The sequence below is a fragment of the Lissotriton vulgaris genome, chromosome 3_1 (assembly GCF_964263255.1).
Source record: "Lissotriton vulgaris chromosome 3_1, aLisVul1.2, whole genome shotgun sequence".
Taxonomy (NCBI): domain Eukaryota; kingdom Metazoa; phylum Chordata; class Amphibia; order Caudata; family Salamandridae; genus Lissotriton; species Lissotriton vulgaris.
The window spans coordinates 1,216,223,911-1,216,246,074 of record NC_141689.1 but is presented as its reverse complement, the minus strand read 5'-3'; the positions used below and the strand labels follow the sequence as shown (position 1 = coordinate 1,216,246,074).

At 46.1% G+C, this 22,164-nt stretch overlaps 1 protein-coding gene across 1 annotated transcript in view; it reads right to left on the bottom strand.

The window, feature by feature from the left end:
• The window catches only part of MELK (maternal embryonic leucine zipper kinase), a 350,951-nt gene that overhangs the window by 179,893 nt on the left and 148,894 nt on the right, over window positions 1-22,164 (bottom strand). Inside the window, exons 9-10 of the mRNA XM_086961674.1 lie at window positions 20,113-20,181; window positions 19,059-19,157 (exon numbers count right to left, since the gene is read on the bottom strand). Coding sequence (XP_086817800.1) covers window positions 19,059-19,157; window positions 20,113-20,181 — 168 coding nt within the window. The remainder of the gene's footprint in view (window positions 1-19,058; window positions 19,158-20,112; window positions 20,182-22,164) is intronic.

The following is a 22,164-nucleotide window of genomic DNA, read 5'->3' as shown; positions in this document are numbered from 1 at the left end:
CCCAGTCTCTAACAGCCTCTAACGGCCTAAAACGGCCCTGTCTTTGCCCAGTCTTAGCCCGGGCTGCGTCCCGCGCTGCGGGAGTGTGATGTTAATTTGAATCCTCAGGAGGGCGGGGGGCGGGCCAGCAGGGAGAGCGGACCGGAAGCTCTCCGTCGGTCTCGCAGGGACTTCTGGGAATTGAAGTCCCTGCACGCTCGCAGCCCCGCTGCAGCCACACGCCCGGTTCCGCTTGCTCCTTACCGAAGCAGTGATCTTCCCAGCAGCAGCAGAAGTTGGTCCCACCACAGTGCAGGCGATGGGGCACCCGCGAAGCGGGTGCGCCGAGAGGTTGAGGGTCACGCCTAGTTGGAAAGCAGGTGAGCCGCTACAAACACGCTGGCAATTCTATGGTCCTCTGCTCACTTTGGTGTCGTTTGGATGAAGTGTCCCACTCGCCTTGGGCAGCTGATGCTGATTTGAATCCTCAGGAGGGCGGGGGGCGGGCCAGCAGGGAGAGCGGACCGGAAGCTCTCCGTCGGTCTCGCAGGGACTTCTGGGAATTGAAGTCCCTGCACGCTCGCAGCCCCGCTGCAGCCACACGCCCGGTTCCGCTTGCTCCTTACCGAAGCAGTGATCTTCCCAGCAGCAGCAGAAGTTGGTCCCACCACAGTGCAGGCGATGGGGCACCCGCGAAGCGGGTGCGCCGAGAGGTTGAGGGTCACGCCTAGTTGGAAAGCAGGTGAGCCGCAGGTGAGCCGCTACAAACACGCTGGCAATTCTATGGTCCTCTGCTCACTTTGGTGTCGTTTGTATGAAGTGTGCAAATCAGTCTGACCCTGTGCCTCATGGGAACAGTCCAGCCCGAACTGCCATGCCTTCCCTGGACCGGAAACCAGCTTCCGAGGACCGGTTTCTGGCAATACAGCCGCCTTCAGCCCGGCTTGCTTTAATCCAGTGGTGTGGAGTGCATGGGACTCACGTCTGAGCATACCCATCCCACTCGGGGTGACAAATGCAACAAGCACTGGCGTTGCCAATAGGTCTCGCATTAGGAAAGTGTGAGCTATTGGTATTGTAAATGACAATTATTTTTTTGATATGTGTTGGCATTGAAAATATATAAATTAATAGCATTGTTATTTACAAAGCCAATAGCTTACACTTTCCGAATGCAAGTCCTTTTGGCTATGGGAATGCTTGTTGTTAGCCAGCAAGGACAGTGCTGTTGTGGTGCTGAGTGATGCTGTTATGGTGCTGAGTGATGTGGTGGAGTCCCAGAGTGATGTGGTGGAGTCCATGAGTGATGTGGTGGTGTCCATGAGTGATGTGGTGGTGTCCATGAGTGGTGTGGTGGTGTCCATGAGTGGTGTGGTGGTGTCCATGAGTGGTGTGGTGGTGTCCATGAGTGGTGTGGTGGTGTCCATGAGTGGTGTGGTGGTGTCCATGAGTGGTGTGGTGGTGTCCATGAGTGATGTGGTGGTGTCCATGAGTGATGTGGTGGTGTCCATGAGTGATGTGGTGGTGTCCATGAGTGATGTGGTGGTGTCCATGAGTGATGTGGTGGTGTCCATGAGTGATGTGGTGGTGGTGTCCATGAGTGATGTGGTGGTGGTGTCCATGAGTGATGTGGTGGTGGTGTCCATGAGTGATGTGGTGGTGGTGTCCAAGAGTGATGTGGTGGTGGTGTCCAAGAGTGATGTGGTGGGGGTGTCCAAGAGTGATGTGGTGGTGGTGTCCCAGAGTGATGTGGTGGTGGTGTCCCAGAGTGATGTGGTGGTGGTGTCCCAGAGTGATGTGGTGGTGGTGTCCCAGAGTGATGTGGTGGTGGTGTCCCAGAGTGATGTGGTGGTGGTGTCCCAGAGTGATGTGGTGGTGGTGTCCCAGAGTGATGTGGTGGTGTCCCAGAGTGATGTGGTGGTGTCCCAGAGTGATGTGGTGGTGTCCCAGCGTGATGTGGTGGTGTCCCAGCGTGATGTGGTGGTGTCCCAGCGTGATGTGGTGGTGTCCCAGAGTGATGTGGTGGTGTCCCAGAGTGGTGTGGTGGTGTCCCAGAGTGGTGTGGTGGTGTCCCAGAGTGGTGTGGTGGTGTCCCAGAGTGGTGTGGTGGTGTCCCAGAGTGGTGTGGTGGTGTCCCAGAGTGATGTGGTGGTGTCCCAGAGTGATGTGGTGGTGTCCCAGAGTGATGTGGTGGTGTCCCAGAGTGATGTGGTGGTGTCCCAGAGTGATGTGGTGGTGTCCCAGAGTGATGTGGTGGTGTCCCAGAGTGATGTGGTGGTGTCCCAGAGTGATGTGGGGGTGTCCCAGAGTGATGTGGGGGTGTCCCAGAGTGATGTGGGGGTGTCCCGGATTGATTTTGTGGTGTACATCAGTGATGTGGTGGTGTCCCTAAGGGCTGTGGTGGTGTCCCTGAGGGATGTGGTGGTGTCCCTGAGGGATGTGGTGGTGTCCCTGAGGGATGTGGTGGTGTCCCTGAGGGATGTGGTGGTGTCCCTGAGGGATGTGGTGGTGTCCCTGAGGGATGTGGTGGTGTCCCTGAGGGATGTGGTGGTGTCCCTGAGGGATGTGGTGGTGTCCCTGAGTGATGTGGTGGTGTCCCTGAGTGATGTGGTGGTGATGTCCCTGAGTGGTGTGGTGGTGTCCCTGAGTGGTGTGGTGGTGTTGCTGAGTGGAGTGGTGGTGTCCCTGAGTGATGTGGTGGTGTCCCTGAGTGATGTGGTGGTGTCCCTTAATATTTAACACAGAAACTGTAGTAATGTCCCGGACTAGTGCTTTAATTACGATTTAATACTTGCTGTTTGACAGCTGAGTTTACTGGACTTAATATGTATTGTTAGTGTGGCTGGGGCTGTTATTAAATTGTTCCTTGTAATATTAGCACATGGCTGTTCACAGTGACTGTATTAAAAGCTTGCTGTAGACCCAGACTGTGAACATGCCGCTCTTGTATTATGCGCTTCTTAATTACACGTGGACTGTTCGTACTGAGCTGTTTGCACAGAGAGCTCTGCGTAGACACACGGACTGTACACATGGCGCTGTTGTATTATGCGCTTCTATGCAGTGGGACTGGAAGAATTGCACTGCAATGTTATGTGCTCAGCTTGGGTGCGCACGCCCACTGTAAACATTGGGCTCTTTTATTGCGTTCCCGCGTGCACGAGGCCTGTGTACATTAGACTGCTTGTATTACGTGCTCACTTAAGGCATTCGGCTGTGTGTAGTAAATGCAGACCCTGCAACCACTGCGATGCGTAATATGGGCTGAGCGTAAAGATAGTGATGTTACAGTCCGCGTGCTTATTGTGTGCACCGTAAAGGCTCCCGGAGTGTAAATATTGCGCCATCAGGGGCGGTTCGGGAGGTCACGCACCTCACGCACAGCCCGTGAGGAGTGTAAAACGTTCTGGTTGAATAAAAGTACCTAGGGGAGGTAGACCCAGTTCACCTTCTCGGGAGAAAGCCTGCACGAGGGGAGGGTATTGTGCTGCACGAGCACACCGGGTGGGGTGGAGGTGTGTGTGTGTTGGGGGGGGGGGGGGGGGGGAGTTCGGGGGCTTCACACTTGGTGAAAGTATGTAGTCTTGAATTGTGTTCGGATACACAAGCACGCTGACTGCAACCAAAGTATTCAGAGCGAAGTTGAAGATCTGGTAACAGAAGAACGGGATGATCCAGTAAGAAGGGGCGGTGCAAGGTAAACAAACTGCGACGGGCTGAAGGAAGGAGAAACAAGTGGCGAGCTGCAGGCTTTATGGCCCCACTTCAGATAATTTACAAAACCTCTCAGCCTCTAGCTTTGTTTGTTTTCCATGTAAAGGCAACGTAGGCACACGCCTTGCAAAATGAGATGCCATTGCGCTTTTTGTTCAAGGCAGAGCCAGGGAAGTAGAGAGCCAGGGCCGTGAACAGTGATGTAATTAGGGGGGAGGAGGGGCGGAACTGAAGTGCTGGCGGGCAGAAAGGACAGCCATGCGAGGTGGGAGGAGATTGAGGCGTCCGCACCTCTAGTGTGGCCGGCAGATGGCGGAGGGAAGCCGGAAGGGGGCGGGAGAGCCTGGGGCGGGAATGCGAGCGAGGGGAGGCGGATTAGGAGGGAAGCCGGATGGGGGCGGGAGACTGGTGGGGGGGGGGCGTGCCTGTGGGAGGGTGATTGAGAAATGTTGCGGCGGATTAGGAGGGAAGCCTGATGGGGGCGGGGGAGCCTGGTGGGGGGGCGTGCCTGTGGGAGGGTGATTGAGAAATGTTGTGGCGGATTAGGAGGGAAGCCTGATGGGGCGGGAGAGCCTGGTGGGGGGGCGTGCCTGTGGGAGGGTGATTGAGAAATGTTGCGGCGGACTAGGAGGGAAGCCTGAAGGTCGGAGGAGATTGGGAAGCAAATGGGTCTGATGCGCGTGCATGTTTAATCACGTGGTTCACGTGAACTACATGAAAACCGCGGGGCTGAAAGCCCTTTGGTTTGAAGATGTTTTCGCCACTTGAATTCTCGCTCCGCTCGATGCGCTTGCGCACATCGATAGGTCGCGAGACCTAAAAACCACAGTTGATGGACAGAATGCAGAACAATGTCATACATTCACCCCAATTTTGCAATTTTATAGATTACAGCGCAGTTTTTAATAGAGTGGCTAGGGCTATTCTCTGGCAGAAGCTCGCAGGGTAGGGTACACCATTGAACTTGCTAAGAGCGATTACATTACTATGTACAGAGACCTGGTTTTGGGTGAAAACCAGTGCAACAACAGTAACACAAAGTCAAATTGTGGGCTAAATCAGGGTTGTGTTTTGACACCAATGTTGTTTAATCTGTACACAGTGGACCTAGGTAAAGTCATGGATGGTTGTAGTTTGGTTCCCCCAAATTTAAATTCAGTACGTTTACAAATAATTCAATACATCAATGACATTGTGCTCATGGATCATACCGAGCCAAGTTTGCAAAGGGCTTTAAACGCTTTGGGTCGATTTAACAAGGCAAACCATTTATTGGTAAATCAGTTTAAAACTAAAGACCTGATGTTCTGGGGCTACCTAAGGAAGAAGCTGGCAACTTGGCAATTGGAAGGTATGACCATCATAACAGCAAAGCATTATAAATATCTGGGCATGTAGTTTAGTGAATCTGGTTCTGCAGTTGCACAAGTTACAGATCTTAAGAAAACGGCAGCTAATACTTATGGAATTGGTTAACTGAATCACTTATAAAGCAGTGCTTCTGCGTCACCAATTTTAAGAGAAAAAAAGGCAACATTAACCTTAGTCCTGCAGTATGGGCATCTGGCCTATCCTGGTGCACTGGAGGATGCGTTGGAGTTATGCCACATTAGAGCATACAAAACATATTCCACCAACCAGGACACGTCTGATGCTCTAGGTTTAGACTTGAGCTTGGGTTAGTAATTCAATCAAGTGTAAGGCATCCACGTTAAAATATTTTATTAAGTGCAGTCGGCTCCCAAGAATTAGTTAAAATCTTTTGAAATCATTTATGAAAAACCTGGCAACCCATGGTCTGGTCAACTTATTGAGGCGGTTCTGTTACTTAAGATTGAGGAGTCTGCCTTGGGGGACAGTCACCCCATATCGGGTATGGAAAACAGCTATTATGCAAATGAAAGTCTTCCTTGGAACAGGGCTTACGGACCGTTGAGTGTCTAGGATTGGCACAGCCCCCAACAGATTCCTATCATGTCGGGAAGCCACAAAAATATTTTTCGGATCTTAAGGCAAATACTCTGGACCAAATCCTTAACATGAGTGTGCTTGCGCCTCCAATAAGATGTTAACCCGCGTTGGGTTGGTTTAGGGGGTGACATCAAGCAGGCTATGCTACAATTATCGGGAATTATGGCTTCATCCGTTATGCTGGTTCCCTGCCCTAGATTAACAAAGGACACCACTGCTAAAACCTATTTTTTTTTTAGCACGGTGAGTTTATTCTGGTGTACAGGCATTGTCCTTCTGCTTTGGCAGTAGATCACCCAGGAGGCTGGAAAGATGTGCTAAATTTGTGAACATTTTAAATCGATTACTGTCGAATACCCGGGGATATCTTTTCCTCTAAAGCAACAACAGTTATTAATTATACCCTTTACAATTATGGGGCTTCCTTCTCAAAAGCTGGGGTGTAAGTAAGAGTGGATTTGGAGTACATTGACCATCTAGGATGGACGGTGGGGTTAGCAAGGTTTAATCCTTAGAAGGAATTTTTGGCATTTAAGGCTCCTAACAGAAGATTAGGTAGGGCATCTAGATGGGTACCCTTTAATCTGGGCATTCCCCGTTGGTGAGGGAGGCACCAGGAGGGTAGGGTAGAGGTAATAGGAGGGATAAGGTTAGTAGGCATTAAGCTCAAACAGGAATATTGGAGGCTCTAAGTTTGACAAGACTAGAGTGCAACAATCATTTCGTCCTCCTAGACTGAACTGCGCCAGCGATCCCCATGGAAAGGATTTAGGCATATTTTAACTCGTTTGCCATTGTTATAAAACAGATGTATAAATTCCCGACTTTGTATTATGAACATTTTATATTGAATATGCATTTTAGTGGCTATGAGGTTATGTTCTACTTTTATGAAGGAAATCAACCATTCTGATTGGGTTAGATTGAGGCTCTTGGCACTTTAATAAGGCACATCGCATAGGTTACCTAAATAATGGTCTATTGTTAATGTTATTGTCAATTACGTTTTTGAAAATGTTGTGCATCATGTTGATTGTTTTAACTATTTTATGTCTGTTATGGTTTTAATCAATAATATAATAAAAATACTAACTAATCGTATCAGATATATTTAATGTTTTTATTTGTAAAATCAGTAAAGAAATGTTTAACCCTTAAGTGCTGATGCTCCGATACCAACCCCTTCACCTTCCGCGCAGTGCTGAGCTACACATTTATATTGGATAGTTGGTGATTACTCCTGCAAAAACTTCTTTCTACAAATTATATCCCAGCCAAATGCGTCCCCATTTTAATTCTCACATTTTGGTGATTCTAAAATACTCAGGGTCCTCCCTGGAGAGAACGGATTAAATATGAAAAATGTAGGATTTTTTTAAATTTTTTTATTGGAGAGGGTGTGAATTCTCGTGCAAGAAAGTCTGATATTTGTTTAACTAAAAATGGCATCCACAAAAGGTTAACTGTGTTGAGATCGCCACTTTACAGCTTTCAGGAACAGGCAGTTTTTAAAGTAAAATATCAAAAATCACCACAGTTTTTCTAACTTTCTAAGCAGTAGTCAGTATTTCATTTTTGTTTATACCCACGTACAGTTTGTGGGGGTATAAAAAGTGAACCAAAGAAGTACTACATTTATCAGGGGTCATTCATGTATACCACTCATGGCTTTCCCAAAGACACCAATTGTTGCAACCAAAAACCAATAAAAGTTAGTACTGAAAATGGAAATTGATGGCAATTTTTTCATCTGTAATTTTGTCCCAATGACTGATCTACAAAAGTGATAACATTACCTCTGTCACACTCTTCTAGTCATAGGGATATTTAGGGTTTGTTGGTTGTCCAAAAACATTTACTACCCAGAGCCATCAACCGAACTGGAGTTTATAATAATTTTTCATTGTGAGCAATCATGAATCAAATTCAGAAGGTGAGCTCTAATGAATGAAAACCGGTACAGCGGGAAGGCCATGCATTGTTGAGACTTGTGCAACATTCTACATTTAGGAAAAGTGGTTATTTGCACAACTGTGAATTAAGGGTTATCTATAACATGTGATTCAAAGAATGTTTTGTAAAATGTGCTTTCTTACACAATGCCTCAAAATTTGAAAGCCAAAAACTAATATAAATGCAATTGGCATTTACAAATGTTCTACTCTTCTGGGTATCAATTTGAGTAGGTGGGCCTACCATCTTTGACATGAAAAGGCCCCAAATGCAACATGAAGGGTATTTCCTTGGGATTGGAATCTTCCTGAAGTTGTGGGTAGCTGCAGTATTTGGGCCTGCATTTGGACAACGTGTAGTCCGCCTGGTCTCTGAAGAGACGTGAGTTATCAAAAGACATGTCTATAAGAGAAGCTTGGAAGTCCCCTGAAAAGCCAGTTCTCAACAAGGCGTGGTGCTAGAAGGCCACTGCCAAAGTAACCTCTCCGCCCACTGTGTTGGTTGTGTCCAGACCAAATTGGATCATGAAATTCGCTGCATCCCTCCAGTCCTTAATAGCTTGGGAAAGTAAGGTCTCCTCCGGGACCAAGGGCAGCACCTGCACAACTGAATCCCACAGAAAATGGGAGTAACGGCTCAAAAGGCACGTGGTGTTCATGGGCCGCAGTGCCAGGCCAGTGGAAAAAAATAATATGTCCTAAGGTATCCAGTCTCTCAGATTCCCTATCCGGTGGAGTGGAAGAGAATGCGCCAGGATTTTCATGGGAGGTGGAAGCTTGGGCCACCAAGCTCTCCAAAGTAGGGTGTTGCCTGAGGCAGGGCGGGGCAGTGACTGGCAATCATTCTGTTCACAGGAGCCCCTGTGTAAATTTGGACCAAGTCCAAGCAGGATGTTTGGGAAGGCTTTATTAATTGAGAGAAGCTGTTCTGAGGGGGTCACTCCCGGCTGAAGCACCTCAGTCAAGACAGTCTTTACTGCCACTGAGGGTAGGCTCCGGTCCAGGACCTCGGCCGCTCTTCTCACCACCACAGCAAATAAGGCTCCCTCCTCTGTAGCCACAGTAGGAGGATGGACCATGCCAGTATCTTGAGAGGGGTCCAGTTCACTGGCATCTACCAATTCCTCACACAAGTCCATGTTAGCATCTAAGGGCTGGTACTCTTCAGGGCTCAGCAACCCCTCCCAATCCTCCAGTCTCAGCCCATAGGAATAGGGCTCGGGCTCCAGCCTGGAAGGCATGGCTACAGTCAGTGCCAGAGTCGAACGACATCCCTCCAGATCAGCGTCGGAGTTGGGGATGACCAGGGCGATGATGCTGGCATTTGAGCTGGCGCTGGGGAAGGTCGAGGTGGTATAACCAGTGCTGTCCTGGATCCAGGGATGGAACTGCGAGCGTAGAACCAATGGGAATTCAAATAGGAGGTGCATAGGCTCTAGAACTTTTACAAGTGGGCAAGTGTAGCTCAGGCTCCTGAAAAGTAGGGCGGTATGGAGCCAGCGCAGGCTCAAGTGCAGAGGCAGGCCTCAATTGACAACGCTCCCTTGTCAGAGGACTTCGATGGACAGGACTAAGTCAAGGATCTCTTAGACTTCTTACTTTTGTTTTTACTGTGGAACTTACCAGAGGACGACTTAAGAGTACGAAAAGGATCTTGGGCTACAAAACAGATCTTTGGAGCTTCCTATCGAGGGGGTGACATGTCGAGCAGCAAGGAGCTTGAGGGAGCGCAACCTCAAAGCCTTGCGGTGCACATCATGCAAGTAAAAAGCAGGTCTTCGAGTTGTGGTCGCTCTCGAGGTACCACAGGCAAACAAGCTGCGGGTCAGTCACCAACATCGGTCTATGACAGGGGCCAGAGGGCTTGAAGCTGGCCTTCCTAGTTGACATGCTGCCACACCAGGAGAAGATTCTCAAAAAGACAAACAAAAAGTCGAAAAAGGTTGGTCAAAAAATGACTGGGGTAGTTCTTTCTGGATCTGCACTGACTGGCACCTATATAGACACTGAGCATGTAATTTCCAGCACAGACAACTCCATGTGCAGCCAAACAATGCGACCTACCGGCGTGCAGGGGTACTGCTCACGAAAAAAAATATGGTTATATTAGTATGATGCCTGGAAAATAATTCTCTGGTAAGGAATCTAAGTTTAGAGATCTCTATCAGATGTGAGAGTCTGTAACTTCACTTAACACATAAGAGGAGAGAGGGCCAAACGATTACACTCTACCACCCGAGCCCCCACAGGATCTCAAGTGCATACACAAGGGGGGTGGAAAGCAAAAAACAAAACTTATGACAAAGCAGACAAACTCATCTGTTTGAGAAAACTGCCCTCACTCACATACCGAAGTATGTGACATGCTTTATCATAGGGCCTGCTTACAGTACGCCTGGTGTAGCCACACACAGGGCGGAGCATAAGGGAGGGGAAAAAATAATGAACTCCACGCAACAACGTACAATAGTAGAACTCAACGAAAAAAACACGTAACATATAATGTGTAAAGACAGTGCCAATCACCAAGTGGCTCCAAAGAATAGTGCAACAGAAAAGGTGCAGTTAATTGGAAGTGGTTAAAACTGGTTTGAGGGTACCAAAAACCCAACTGCTCCTTCAACTCCGCCACATTCCCAGAAAGCTGGAAACACGCCGAACTCAGCTCCCTTCTGAAGAAACCTACAGCTGACCCCTCCGAACTCAAAAACTACTGCCCCATCTCGCTCCTCCCATTCCCTGCCAAAGTCATTGAGAAAGCCGTCAACAATCAACTCGCCGCCTTCCTCGAAACCAACAAATCACTCGACTCCTCACAGTCTGGCTTCCGAGCCAAACACAGCACCGAAACAGCCCTCATCGCAGCTACAGACGACATCCGAACTCTACTGGACAACGGAGACACAGTCGCCCTCATCCTCCTTGACCTCTCTGCAGCCTTCGACACAGTCTGCCATAGCACCCTGATACAACGCCTTAGAAACATCGGAATTCAAGGAAAAGCATTGGACTGGATCATCTTGTTCCTCGCTGGAAGAACTCAGAGAGTCCGCCTCCCCCCTTTCAAGTCAGAGGCCTCCGAAGTCATTTGCGGCGTCCCGCAAGGATCATCACTCAGCCCCACCCTCTTCAACGTCTACATGAGCCCCCTCCCAACCATCGCACGTAAACACAACCTCAACATCATCTCCTACGCTGATGACACTCAGCTGATCCTCTCACTCACCAAAGACCCAATCACCGCCAAAACCAACCTACATGAAGGGATGAAAGAAGTAGCCGAGTGGATGAAGCACAGCCGTCTGAAACTGAACTCGGACAAAACGGAAGTCCTCATCTTAGGTACATCCCCTTCCGCATGGTACGACTCTTGGTGGCCAACGGCCCTAGGAACAGCCCCCATACCGACGGACCACGCACGGAACCTGGGCATCATCCTGGACTCCTCACTCTCGATGACCAGACAAGTCAACGCCGTCCCATCATCATGCTTCAATATCCTACGCATGCTCAAAAAAACATTTTGCTGGATCCCCACCGAAACAAGAAAAACGGTCACCCAAGCTCTGATTACTAGCCGTCTGGACTACGGAAACACCCTTTACGCCGGTACCACCGCAAAACTGCAGAAAAAACTCCAACGCATCCAAAATGCTTCAGCCAGACTCATACTAGACATCCCTCGCAAAGACCACATCTCCGGTCACCTGAAAGACCTGCACTGGCTCCCCGTCAACAAAAGGATAACTTTCCGTCTCCTCACCCACGCACACAAAGCCCTCTACGAACTCGGACCGGATTGCCTCAACACGCCCCTTTCCTTCTACACCCCCACCTGCCAGCTGCGTTCGTCCAACCAAGCCCTCGCCGCAGTCCCGCGCATCCACAAAGCCACCATGCGGGGGGGGGGGGGGGGGGGGGGGAGATGTTTCTCCTACTTAGCAGCCAAAACCTGGAATTCCCTCCCCACCCAACTCCGCCTCACTCAAAACCACCTAGCCTTCAGAAAACGGCTTAAAACCTGGATATTCGATAAGTAAACCTGCCCCCCTTCCTCAAGCGCCTTGAGACCCTCTGGGTATGTAGTGCGCTATATAAATTATGACTTGACTTGACTTGAGGCACTGTCTTTATACATTATATGTTACATGTTTTATTCGTTGAGTTCTACTGTTGTACGTTGTGTGGAGTTTATTATTGTTTCCCCTCCTTATGCTCCGCCCTGTGTGTGGCTACACCAGGGCGTATTGTAAGCAGAGTCTGTAACTTGCCAATTCTGTCAATCAAGTTTACGTGTTTATAGAGATTGAATTAGGTGGTAAAAAGGTAGTTTACACCACATCTTGAAATTTGATGTGGAGGAATGAGAACGAATAACAAGCTTTGTTGGAGTTCAAAAGCAGTGAGGAAAAGTCCATACAGGTATAGATAATGAATTTTACTCAGTGAGGATAATTTTTTTCCAACTGGCTGAGCTCTAAGTCAAGCGGTCCCAATTCATATGTTTGCATGCATTAGGGGAACCACTTTTAATGTGTGTAGCTAGGGTGGGACCCGGAAGAGAGGCTTAGCAGTCTGAGCATGGAGCGCCTCCGCGGACGCCCGCTCAAGATAGTGGTGCGCTGAGTTGGTGTAGCGCATCAACCTGTATGGAAAAGACAACAAGCAGGCTCAGCCTGATAATGGGCAGCTCTCCACCTGCAGAGGACCTCTTAGCGGTCATGACTGGCCAGGGCCAGACTAGTGTGCTCTTGAAGTAATGAGCAGTGGTGCCACGACAATCGTGGAGCAGCAGTCCACAGGTGAACTCCTTCCAGAAACATCTGAGCATCAGGTGAGGTTCAGAAGACCAAAGACTCCACCAACGCCACCACCCCCTGGCTTTACAGCCAGCAGTGGAGATTCCACAGTGGTGAGGAACGATGACTTGCAAGACGGGGGAGATGCCCACCACATCCCCCGACTGGTGTCCTTAACCTGCCTAGCAGGCAACAGACTCACTCATCAGACGGCTGCCCCTCACAGTTCGGAGGAGGGTGCACTCATTACAATGGGACAGTTCGAATGAGGGATTTCCCAGCTTAATCCATCCTACAATGTACATCCTGCAAGGGGCTCCAAGCAGAGAGCTCCCACGGTATGTGGGAGCAGGACAGTCCTCATGGTTTGTGGGTGTGGGTGACCTGCCCAGGTACACGGTGGGAACCAGGGGTGCACACTGGGACTTTTTAGGGGACCCCCCTCCAGAAGTATTTGCCACTAAAGTGGGTCAATCGTGAACAGACATCAACTTGAACCACGCAGTTGGATTAGCACCTACATCGCCCTAGAAGTTGACACTCGCAATATACCGCTCTGCTACAGCCAGAAGTATCTTAACCTGCGACCCTAAGGGGACAGACAGTACATGGGCCGACCAAGACTGGCCCAACCAGTCCGTGACCCGAACTTTGGAATAAGTCACCAACTCGACTCTCACCCGTCAATGGCTAGCGTTCTACTACCGCACAAACAGACCCCCCCCCCCCCCCCCCCGGTTTCGGGGTATCACCGCTCAACAACCAGGCTAGGTTGAAAAGCAGCACTGGAACAAGTTCAAAGAGTAATCAGCCCACCAAACTCCCACCTCTCTACTTCACAATCTCCTACCAGGGATCTTGAGGCAACAGAGAACGGACCTTCATGGCGGCCACCTATATTGATGGGGCTGAGGGGGAAACATTGCTCTGGAGATCCGCGGAGTCTACACAGCTTGAAGATGGGATAGAGACATCGCTGGCCTGGGAGAGAGTCACTCTGGTCAAGTGTGGACAGCACTTTTTGAAAAACAGGCGACCCCTATAAATACTGAGTTTGCTAAAAATAAAAAATAAAAAATATGTTGGTCTGTTCACTAATAAACAAATGTCGATGATAAATCATAAATATTGATTATTTAAAAGGGCAGTTTTGTGATAATTGTTTGCTATTGAGAGTGTTTCACTCTCTCTTTCCACAAGTGTGGACAGCAGCCTTTTCTGCTCTACTGGTATTTTTCCGTTTTTGCCACTCTTCTCGGCACATGTACCCTTTAGGGACTAACACTTACTGCATGAAGCAGGCTGCAACAACCACCTTAACAAAGTTTCTTATTTTCTTCCAGTTGTTGGGCTGTTATTCGACCGGCCCCTTTCCGAATGTTTACTATTGCTTTTGTCATTTGGGGGGGTTTCGGTTGTTGCGAGGAGTGGTCCATGGCTATTCAGATTTGAATGGCTAAACCTGGCATAACAAATCCGGATAAAAAACATTTAACAAAATAAGTCTAGCAAGCAGTACCACCAAAACAAATAGTGGCTGAAATTCAGCAAAGATGTACTTTTATATCAACCATTAAAACCGATGCCGCACCTCTTCCCTAGGCAGATAATTCAAAATAAATACACGACATGAACAGGAATTATAAAAAGATATACTATTAACGCCAAAGAAACATTTTAGTTTCGGCAACTTGGAACTGACTTTCGAATACAACCATTGAAAAGAGGTGGGCAAGAACTCCGAAAAAGCAGTTTGCATGATTCACCAGCGGCGCCCAGTGGCCAACAAAAAGCAATTGCACGAACAGCGTTCTTAATTCCCCAGAAAGGTCAGCACATATTTGCCAACCGGTTTATATTTTAGTCCTCCTTGCCTGTCGGGTCCACCAGGAGATGTCTGATTAGCAATCTATAGATTTTAAAATTATCCGGAGCTAAACAACTATACAGTGCTCCAGATATAAAAAAGTAAACTTGGTTTCTTTAATAAAAAAAAGTGGGGATTCGATAACCAGACAAATAACTTCTCACAATATGAATCAAAAGGGACCCCGGACCGACACACATTTTTATACAGCAAGGGTAACATACTCTGCGCGGCTTTAGGGGCAGCTGTATGCTACAACGGATCACAGACTGTGCTGCAATCTCAAAAAGAACCAGCATTTGCAATGCAATAGGTCTCGCATTTACGAGAGTTTGAGCTATTGGCATTGTATGTAACAATGCCTTTTGTTTGTGTGTTTTTTAAACAGATAAATAAAAGGTGTGGTCATTTCACAATGCCAATAGCTTAAACTCTTGCAAATGTGAGACCTATTGCATTGCAAATACGTTTGTGCATTAAATTTTTTAAAAAGCATTAGGAGAGAGCATGTCCTGCCTGTGACAGAAGGCAGGACAAAGCCATTTGAGAACATAGTGCTCATAGGCTGTAATCAAAGTCTAATGAGTAACAACACACATAACGGGGGTGTTGCCGTGGCAGGTTACAAAATGAGACAAGGAAGTACTAAGGAAGGACTACTAAGCTTATTGACCAATGAACAGTCAGTTTACAGTCGACAATGATAGAAGCCAATGAAAAATATGGGCAGAGAGTGGGCAGAGCTTCAAGTCCCTACCTGAATACAGCATTCCTTGCAGAACAGCACATGCGCTGCCCAGGCTCGACTTAAAAACACCAGAGGTGCCTTGTGCCAATAGTTAATCATCTAAGCCACTGTAAATTTAGACAGTGTATAAGATGCATGGCTGCACAAATGCCAAGTGCCAGTTTGACATCCTATGGAGGTAAATGTTATAGTGCGTCATTAAATCCAGTCCAGCTGTACTACGCAAAACATTTAGATTTCATTAAAACATCTAAGATCATTCATAAAATAATCCAAATGCCTAGGCAGTTCTGACGAATTAAAAGTTGTGCAATAGATTCATTTATAGTGTCAAGTGCCAAATAATCGTCCTGTGCAGCCAAAAGTGCAAGTGTATTATTTAAAGACACGCTCCTCCTGTGCAAAACAAGACAATTCATTTTACCTGAAGTCCTCTGGACACAGTGACATTAAATAATCAAGGTGCCATGCTAGACCTGCAGCCCGTGTGTTTTAAGAGGCCCCATTGTTCTATACGACAGTATTGTTTAAACTGAGGCCAGGAAGGAGGGGGGGGTCTGGGGTGGGGGGGGGGGGGGGGGGCGCAGAACAAACCACACACTCAGTGTGCATGAAGAATGCTCTAGTACATTATCCATGAATTCTATAATGCTAATGGTGATCCTTTGGAAATCGCCCTTCAAGCAAAAACATAATTCTATGACAACAGGTTCTGATTTCGTATTGGATGAGAATTGGGTGAAGGTGTAGAGTGTCACATAGCCTCTATTTGACAATGTACCCACTTTTCACTCCATGGGTCAGGCTCTCTCCGGCGAGATAAATAGGAGGGCAGATGGTCGCTCGGGCAATTGCCGACATAAATATATTGTGTGGTGTCACTTGTATTAGAAGCAGCAGCTGCTGCATACCTGCACTTCATCCATAGAAGCACAAATCGCTACAGTAGCAATGAGGATAGCACAAACCTGCCCTGTTTGCTGGTGAGCTATAGAAGTCTCCATATGGAGGGACAGTGTGTCCCTGCAGCCGTTCACCCTCTACATTAGCGCGGACTACTTTTTAAGCAGATGTATACAAGGATGTATACAAGCAAAATTGCAGATGCCGCCCCTGAACGGAGTAAAGAGGGCGGGTGCCATACAGCCGTTGTGGACCCTTAAAGAACGATTTAGGTGACTGCTTGCCAGTCACATCAAAGGGGATGTATCCCTGCTCACCCCAGGGCATGGCAAAAAAGGGCACAGGTATTGGAGTTAAAAGCCCTCCCCTCCCCCTGTGCCAGGTTATATTGAAAATATAGGAGACACTTGCAGAGAAGAAAGGCAATATCCCATACAGTACGGTGTGTTGGGAGTCTTCAAAATGTGAATAAACCTTGCACATACAAATGGAGATCGACATATAATTAAAAGCCTCTCTGCATGAATAACAATATCCATTTCTGAGTTTTGTGTCGATAAATACCATTATATTTTTCCTTGTGAAACGGTTTGGTACATAAAGCTCATGAAGATTTGAGACGCAAAACACAAAAATGTGCATAAATCCTAATTCCATTGGTAAAAACCCATAATATGGGCTATTTATCAAGCTTTATACATTCCGAACCTGGGGGCGCTTTTTGCAGTTTGTAAAGTGAAGGACTCGAGTAATTTGGTGTCCTTAAATATGATCACTGCCCCTCTCTTAACAAGTCCCCGACGGGCCGCCGCGCGGTTGGGCAGCCGGCCAATCCCATCGCGGCCCCAACCGGAAGTTCCGCCCCATCGCGGAGAGAGAGAGAGAGCCACGAAGGCTCCTGATTCAGTCCCGGTCCCGAGATGGGGGACCGGGTGAAGAGCGGCCGGGCGCATGGGGAAGGCGGGGCTCTCATGTGGTGAGAGAGCCCCGCAAAGCGCTACCTCCGCCCGAGAGGCAGAACCGCCGCCGAGCACCGCCAGAACCGGTGACTGTGTTGAGGGAGAGGAGGGGAGGGGTGAGTGAGGGTGGGGTGTACGCGCGCGTGTGTCTGTGCATGCGTCTGTCTGTGTGCGCGTGTGTCTGTTTAAGGGGGGTGCGTGTGTGTATGCAGTGTGTGCATGTGCGCATGCGTGAGTGAGGCTTTCTTTGCGCATGGGAATACGTGCGCGCTCACGAGGTACAATCTCCGGCAGGAGAAGCTCGTGACAGTCTGCTGTCCACATTCCCCCAAAAGTGATTACATAAGTTGTCTCGCCCTAGTCAGCAAAAGCTTTCGCTTTTGCTTTCGTCTAGGCGAGACCTAAAAACAACAGTCTACGTACAAGATACAATATTTGCTGTAGAAAAAGTGTAGAGCATTAATGCTAATTAAATGATTAAACAAGTACAAAACTTCAACGCCAAGAACCAGCCACACCTGTTTTCCCAGGTACCCAAAAGCGAATGATGTAAACTGAATGTACAATAAGCTACTTTTAACCAGCGATCTATTAGTAAATGCTTTGATGCAGACCTCCGAACGTAAGCGGCGGGACACAGTGGTTCAAGTAACCTACCCACCTGCCCAGCCAGGTACTATCTAACCATCTTTGCACACAGAAGTGGATTGGAACTCAAGGAAATGAAAACACCGAGGGCCTATTAACCTTGCTCTGCCCCCCCCTTAGAGAATCAAGTGCTAAAGGGGAGTATCTAGTAATCCAGTGGGGTTCAATAGTATGGTGACCTCAGGATACTACTGGTGTAAGATTTGAGAGGGTCACACTCGGAGCCCAGTAGTATATGAGTGCCTCGAGACCTCACAGGCAGACTAATGTGAATAACAGGATGTAAAAATATTTAGATTTGAGAGTGGCAAGTTAGTGAATTACTTAGCAGTTCAGACCAAGTGTTTTGCACAGAGGACCCTCTGCCCAGTGTGTGCCAATCACTCCCAAACAGTCCGTGTCGTCCTGCCAGCAAGTTAGTTTCTTCCTTAGCCATGATGCCAATAGACCAGTAATGATGGGAGGCATATTCCAGTGGTGACTAAGTAAACCAGCATATTTGCATCATAAACAGCTTCTTTATCCTGTATGAAGGTCAACTCGTAAAATCCGGGCTGATGCATTTTACCATGTCAGATGTGGAATCCAGGCATTCCTATTAAGCACACAATACACATTTCATTAATTTCCTGAGCAACCTTGAGCAAAAGTGCTGGAGTAACTATATCAGATGACAGGACAGTACAGATCTCTGAAGACTGCGATGCAGTAGTGGGACTTTAACCCCAGCTTTGAAGATCAATGACTTGCAAAGAGAAGTAGGGAATTAATCAATCGATCCAATGCTATGAAAAGGGGACAGTGGGGAAGAGGAGACCGTTTCACGTCACTTAACATGTTGGGCTTCTCCGTTACCCGGGAATGTTGCGATTGCTAGAGAACAAACGCTGCTTTAGATGGCCTTTTGGAAGGCCTTCAACAGCTAATTAGGTGGGAATTCCAAATATTTCGTTTTTACACCCACTTTACACAAGTACACTTTTATCAAGCAAATTCTACAACAGGTATGCAAACTGGTTAGGGAGGGGAAGCAAATGCATGTATTATTCAAGGCTGTGACAAGTAAGGTATTCCTTAACAGAGAAACATGATAATACGTTAAGTAAGTCAGGTCCACCTTAAATACTACTGGAACCAGTAGATCTGACAGTAAGAAATGAATAGTCTACATTTCGCAATAGGTCTGGAAACCTTTCCTTCCAAACATTTTGTAATTAGTCCATTATTCCACATCTGTTCACCTATCCCCATTTCTATTATACACTTAGTAAGATGGACTAACAACTCTACATTCATTTCAAAACCATATAGTTCCAGGAGGGAAAGGGCTGGAAGCTAAAAGCTAAAAATGCTTACAGATTCGGGTAATAGAACAGCAGTCAAATTCCAGACTCTTCACCAGCAGCGGCGCATTTTTCATTAAACCGCATTAAAACAAGTCTATAACATGACACAGATGTATAAACAAGAAAAGAATCAGCACTCCAAGAAAAACATTAAATTAATATTCCAACTCACCGGACATCTACTTTCCCACTCAACAGGGCAAGAGTACCCCTGCAAAAGCCACGGGTGATTCAAGAGATGTCCAACCGTGATCCTCCTCTTTGGGTCCACCTAGATTAGGAGGAGGTCATGTCAAAACAATACTCCATTACAAATCCTCTTGCAACCGAAAAACATTGAAACATTTCAAAGATATACTTGTTACAATACATGCAAATGAACTGGAGTATAATAAACTGTGGCAAATAGTCTGCATGTTGCCTCGGAACCATAGGCCCACTTTCTAGAGTAACTAGGTCATTTTTAAACATAACCAAGTCTGGCTATAACCCACAAATCTCGAACACTTATACTGGGATTTTTATAATCCTTAAACATTCACAAATGTGCTTCTTACTGTGCAACCATACAGGTAATGAACTCCGCTAGCGTAATTTTGATCTAGGCTGGGGCTCGAAGAGTTAATGCAGCGCAGGCTTTAAGCAAATCACATTTTTTTAACAGTCTACTCAAACCACAAAAATGATGTCGGGCATTTTGTAAACAATGCGATACTGTATACAGCAATACCATAATGGTCACATTGGAAAGATGGAGTTTAAGAACAAAACGCAAACAATACAATAGAGGGGAGGTACACAGTGCTACGCTTGAAGGCTTTGGCTGTACTTAATCTCCAGAAGTTTGAGAAATATGTAATGGTGGGCCACTTTCAGTGATTCCTCCTTTGCTCCCACTACACAAGGCTAGGATGAAGTGCTTCATACTGGTCACTGCAAGAAGGACCCAAAATGAAGCCAGTAGCTATGGTCGCAAGCATTTAAACAATGTTGCCGCTGCCCACTTCCATCTTTACCCCTTCCCCAAGCACACACAGGTAGAGAACAATCTACATAAGGAGGCTACCTCCATTAGGCCTCAATCAGCATGCATCATCATGCACCTTATATCGCTCTAGGAGGCAGCTCATCTCAACCCCCTTGTAGTTTCTTTATGGAAAAGCATATCCTTGAAGAATTAGATTAAAAACTGAACCAGAAACGATACATTTCCTGATAATACAGACCTGTAACATTTGACTGAGTAGTAACACACTGCCAGGTGATAGCCATTTCGGAATTTCATATTTTCCTCTCTGGAAAAGAATTTTATGAAAAGCATAGGTATTCAGAACGTCACAGCTTTGGTGTGTGCATTGCCTAAACTTGACCTAATGCACTTTTTAGGAGAGAGAGTAAATGCTTCACAGTCACAGAACACTATGGTCCAAAATTGGCATCACAAAATTACACTTTAAAGCAAACCAGGCATATACACCACTGCTTCAGCATTGAGAAACTGGCACATGTTAAGACAGCACTGGAATGTAATGATACAACATTTGCCCATTTTGAATTAAAAAAAAAAATTATATATATATATATATATATATATATATATATATATTCAATGAAAAAACCATAGGTTTCACACCAGTTATAGTTAGGAATTAGCATTTAAAAAACCTATCAAATTCACTGAAAAAACCATAGGTTTAACACCAGTTATAGTTAGCTGGAAATTTTACTGATATAAAACCATTGAAATTCCCACGTTATAGTTAGATGGACTCACTATAACTTGCGCGTGCAATGCACTGCTGATGACATCACATATTACATCACTCATGACATGGTCAGTGACATCACTCATGGCATCACTGATGACACCACCCAGTGAATGTGTGTCTTTCTGAAAAATAAATATATTTTATATATGTATATGTAAAAGTTGATGGAAGAATAAATGTTTAAATAAGTGTCTAAATGGATGGTTTTTAAAAAAAAATTGATTGGTTAACTGGCTTATTAAGTGTATGTTAGTGAATACATATATTAGTGAGTAATGTTTAAATATTTAAATATATGTATTAGTGTTTCACTTTGTTTATAAGTGGCTGCATGGGTTGGTGAGTAGCTACATGTGTAGGTATATGGGTTATTAGATGTTTTTTTAGTATCAGTATGAGTGTTTGTATGGTTTGGTGGGGGTATTACTTATCACATAGATGCATGAATGACTGACTCTCTTTGTATGTGTTTTGAAGACAGCATATGTGCAGGACTGTATGGGTGGATGAGTGTGTATATGTGTGTGTTACTGCGTGAATGACTGTCTCACTAGTGTCTTTATCAGTAACTACATATGTTTTAATCTAGTATATGTGAATATTGATGTATATAAGTGAGTATATGTGAGAGTAAGAGATTGTAAGAGTTCCTGTTTAAATAAGTATGTGTTTCTATAAGTGATTGTTTAAGAGAGTAAGTATGTGTAAGTTTCCTTAGAAGTAAGGTGGTAGTGTGTGTTTAGATGTATATGCAAATAAATGGATGTTCAATAGTTTACTTGCATGTGTGAGTATGTGTGAGAGTAACTTTTGGATGACTGTTGGTGTGTAACAGGATGTATAGGTGTATCACTACATATGAGGAGTGAGTATATGTATGAGTGACTATATAGAACTGTTGGTGAATGAGTGGATGTGTATATAGATGGTGGAATTATTGAATTGGTTGTTGTAACTTTTATGTGTATCTCCATTTTTTTGAAAATGTTAATTTCTATTTTTGAATATGTGTTTCATGGGTTACATTTCATTGAAAGGAGGTCTGTCACTCTGTCTCAAGGATGATGTCATCAGTGATGTCATGAGTGATGTCACTGACCAGGTCATGAGTGATGTAATATGTGACGTCATCAGCAGTGCATTGCACGCGCAAGTTATAGTGAGTCCAGCTAACTATAACGTGGGAATTTCAATGGTTTTATATCAGTAAAATTTCCAGCTAACTATAACTGGTGTTAAACCTATGGTTTTTTCAGTGAATTTGATAGGTTTTTTAAATGCTAATTCCTAACTATAACTGGTGTGAAACCTATGGTTTTTTCATTGAATTTCATAGGTTTTTAAAATGCTAATTCCTTTGTATATCGAGTTTCTAACCTTTTTTTTTTTTTTTACAATTTGCTGTTTTTTTTAAAGTATTCATTTTTTTTATATAATTTTTTTCTTTTGCGCTCTGGGTGCGCGCTCCGGGAAGCTTTCAGCTAAGCTCTCCGGTAAGCTTTTCCGTGA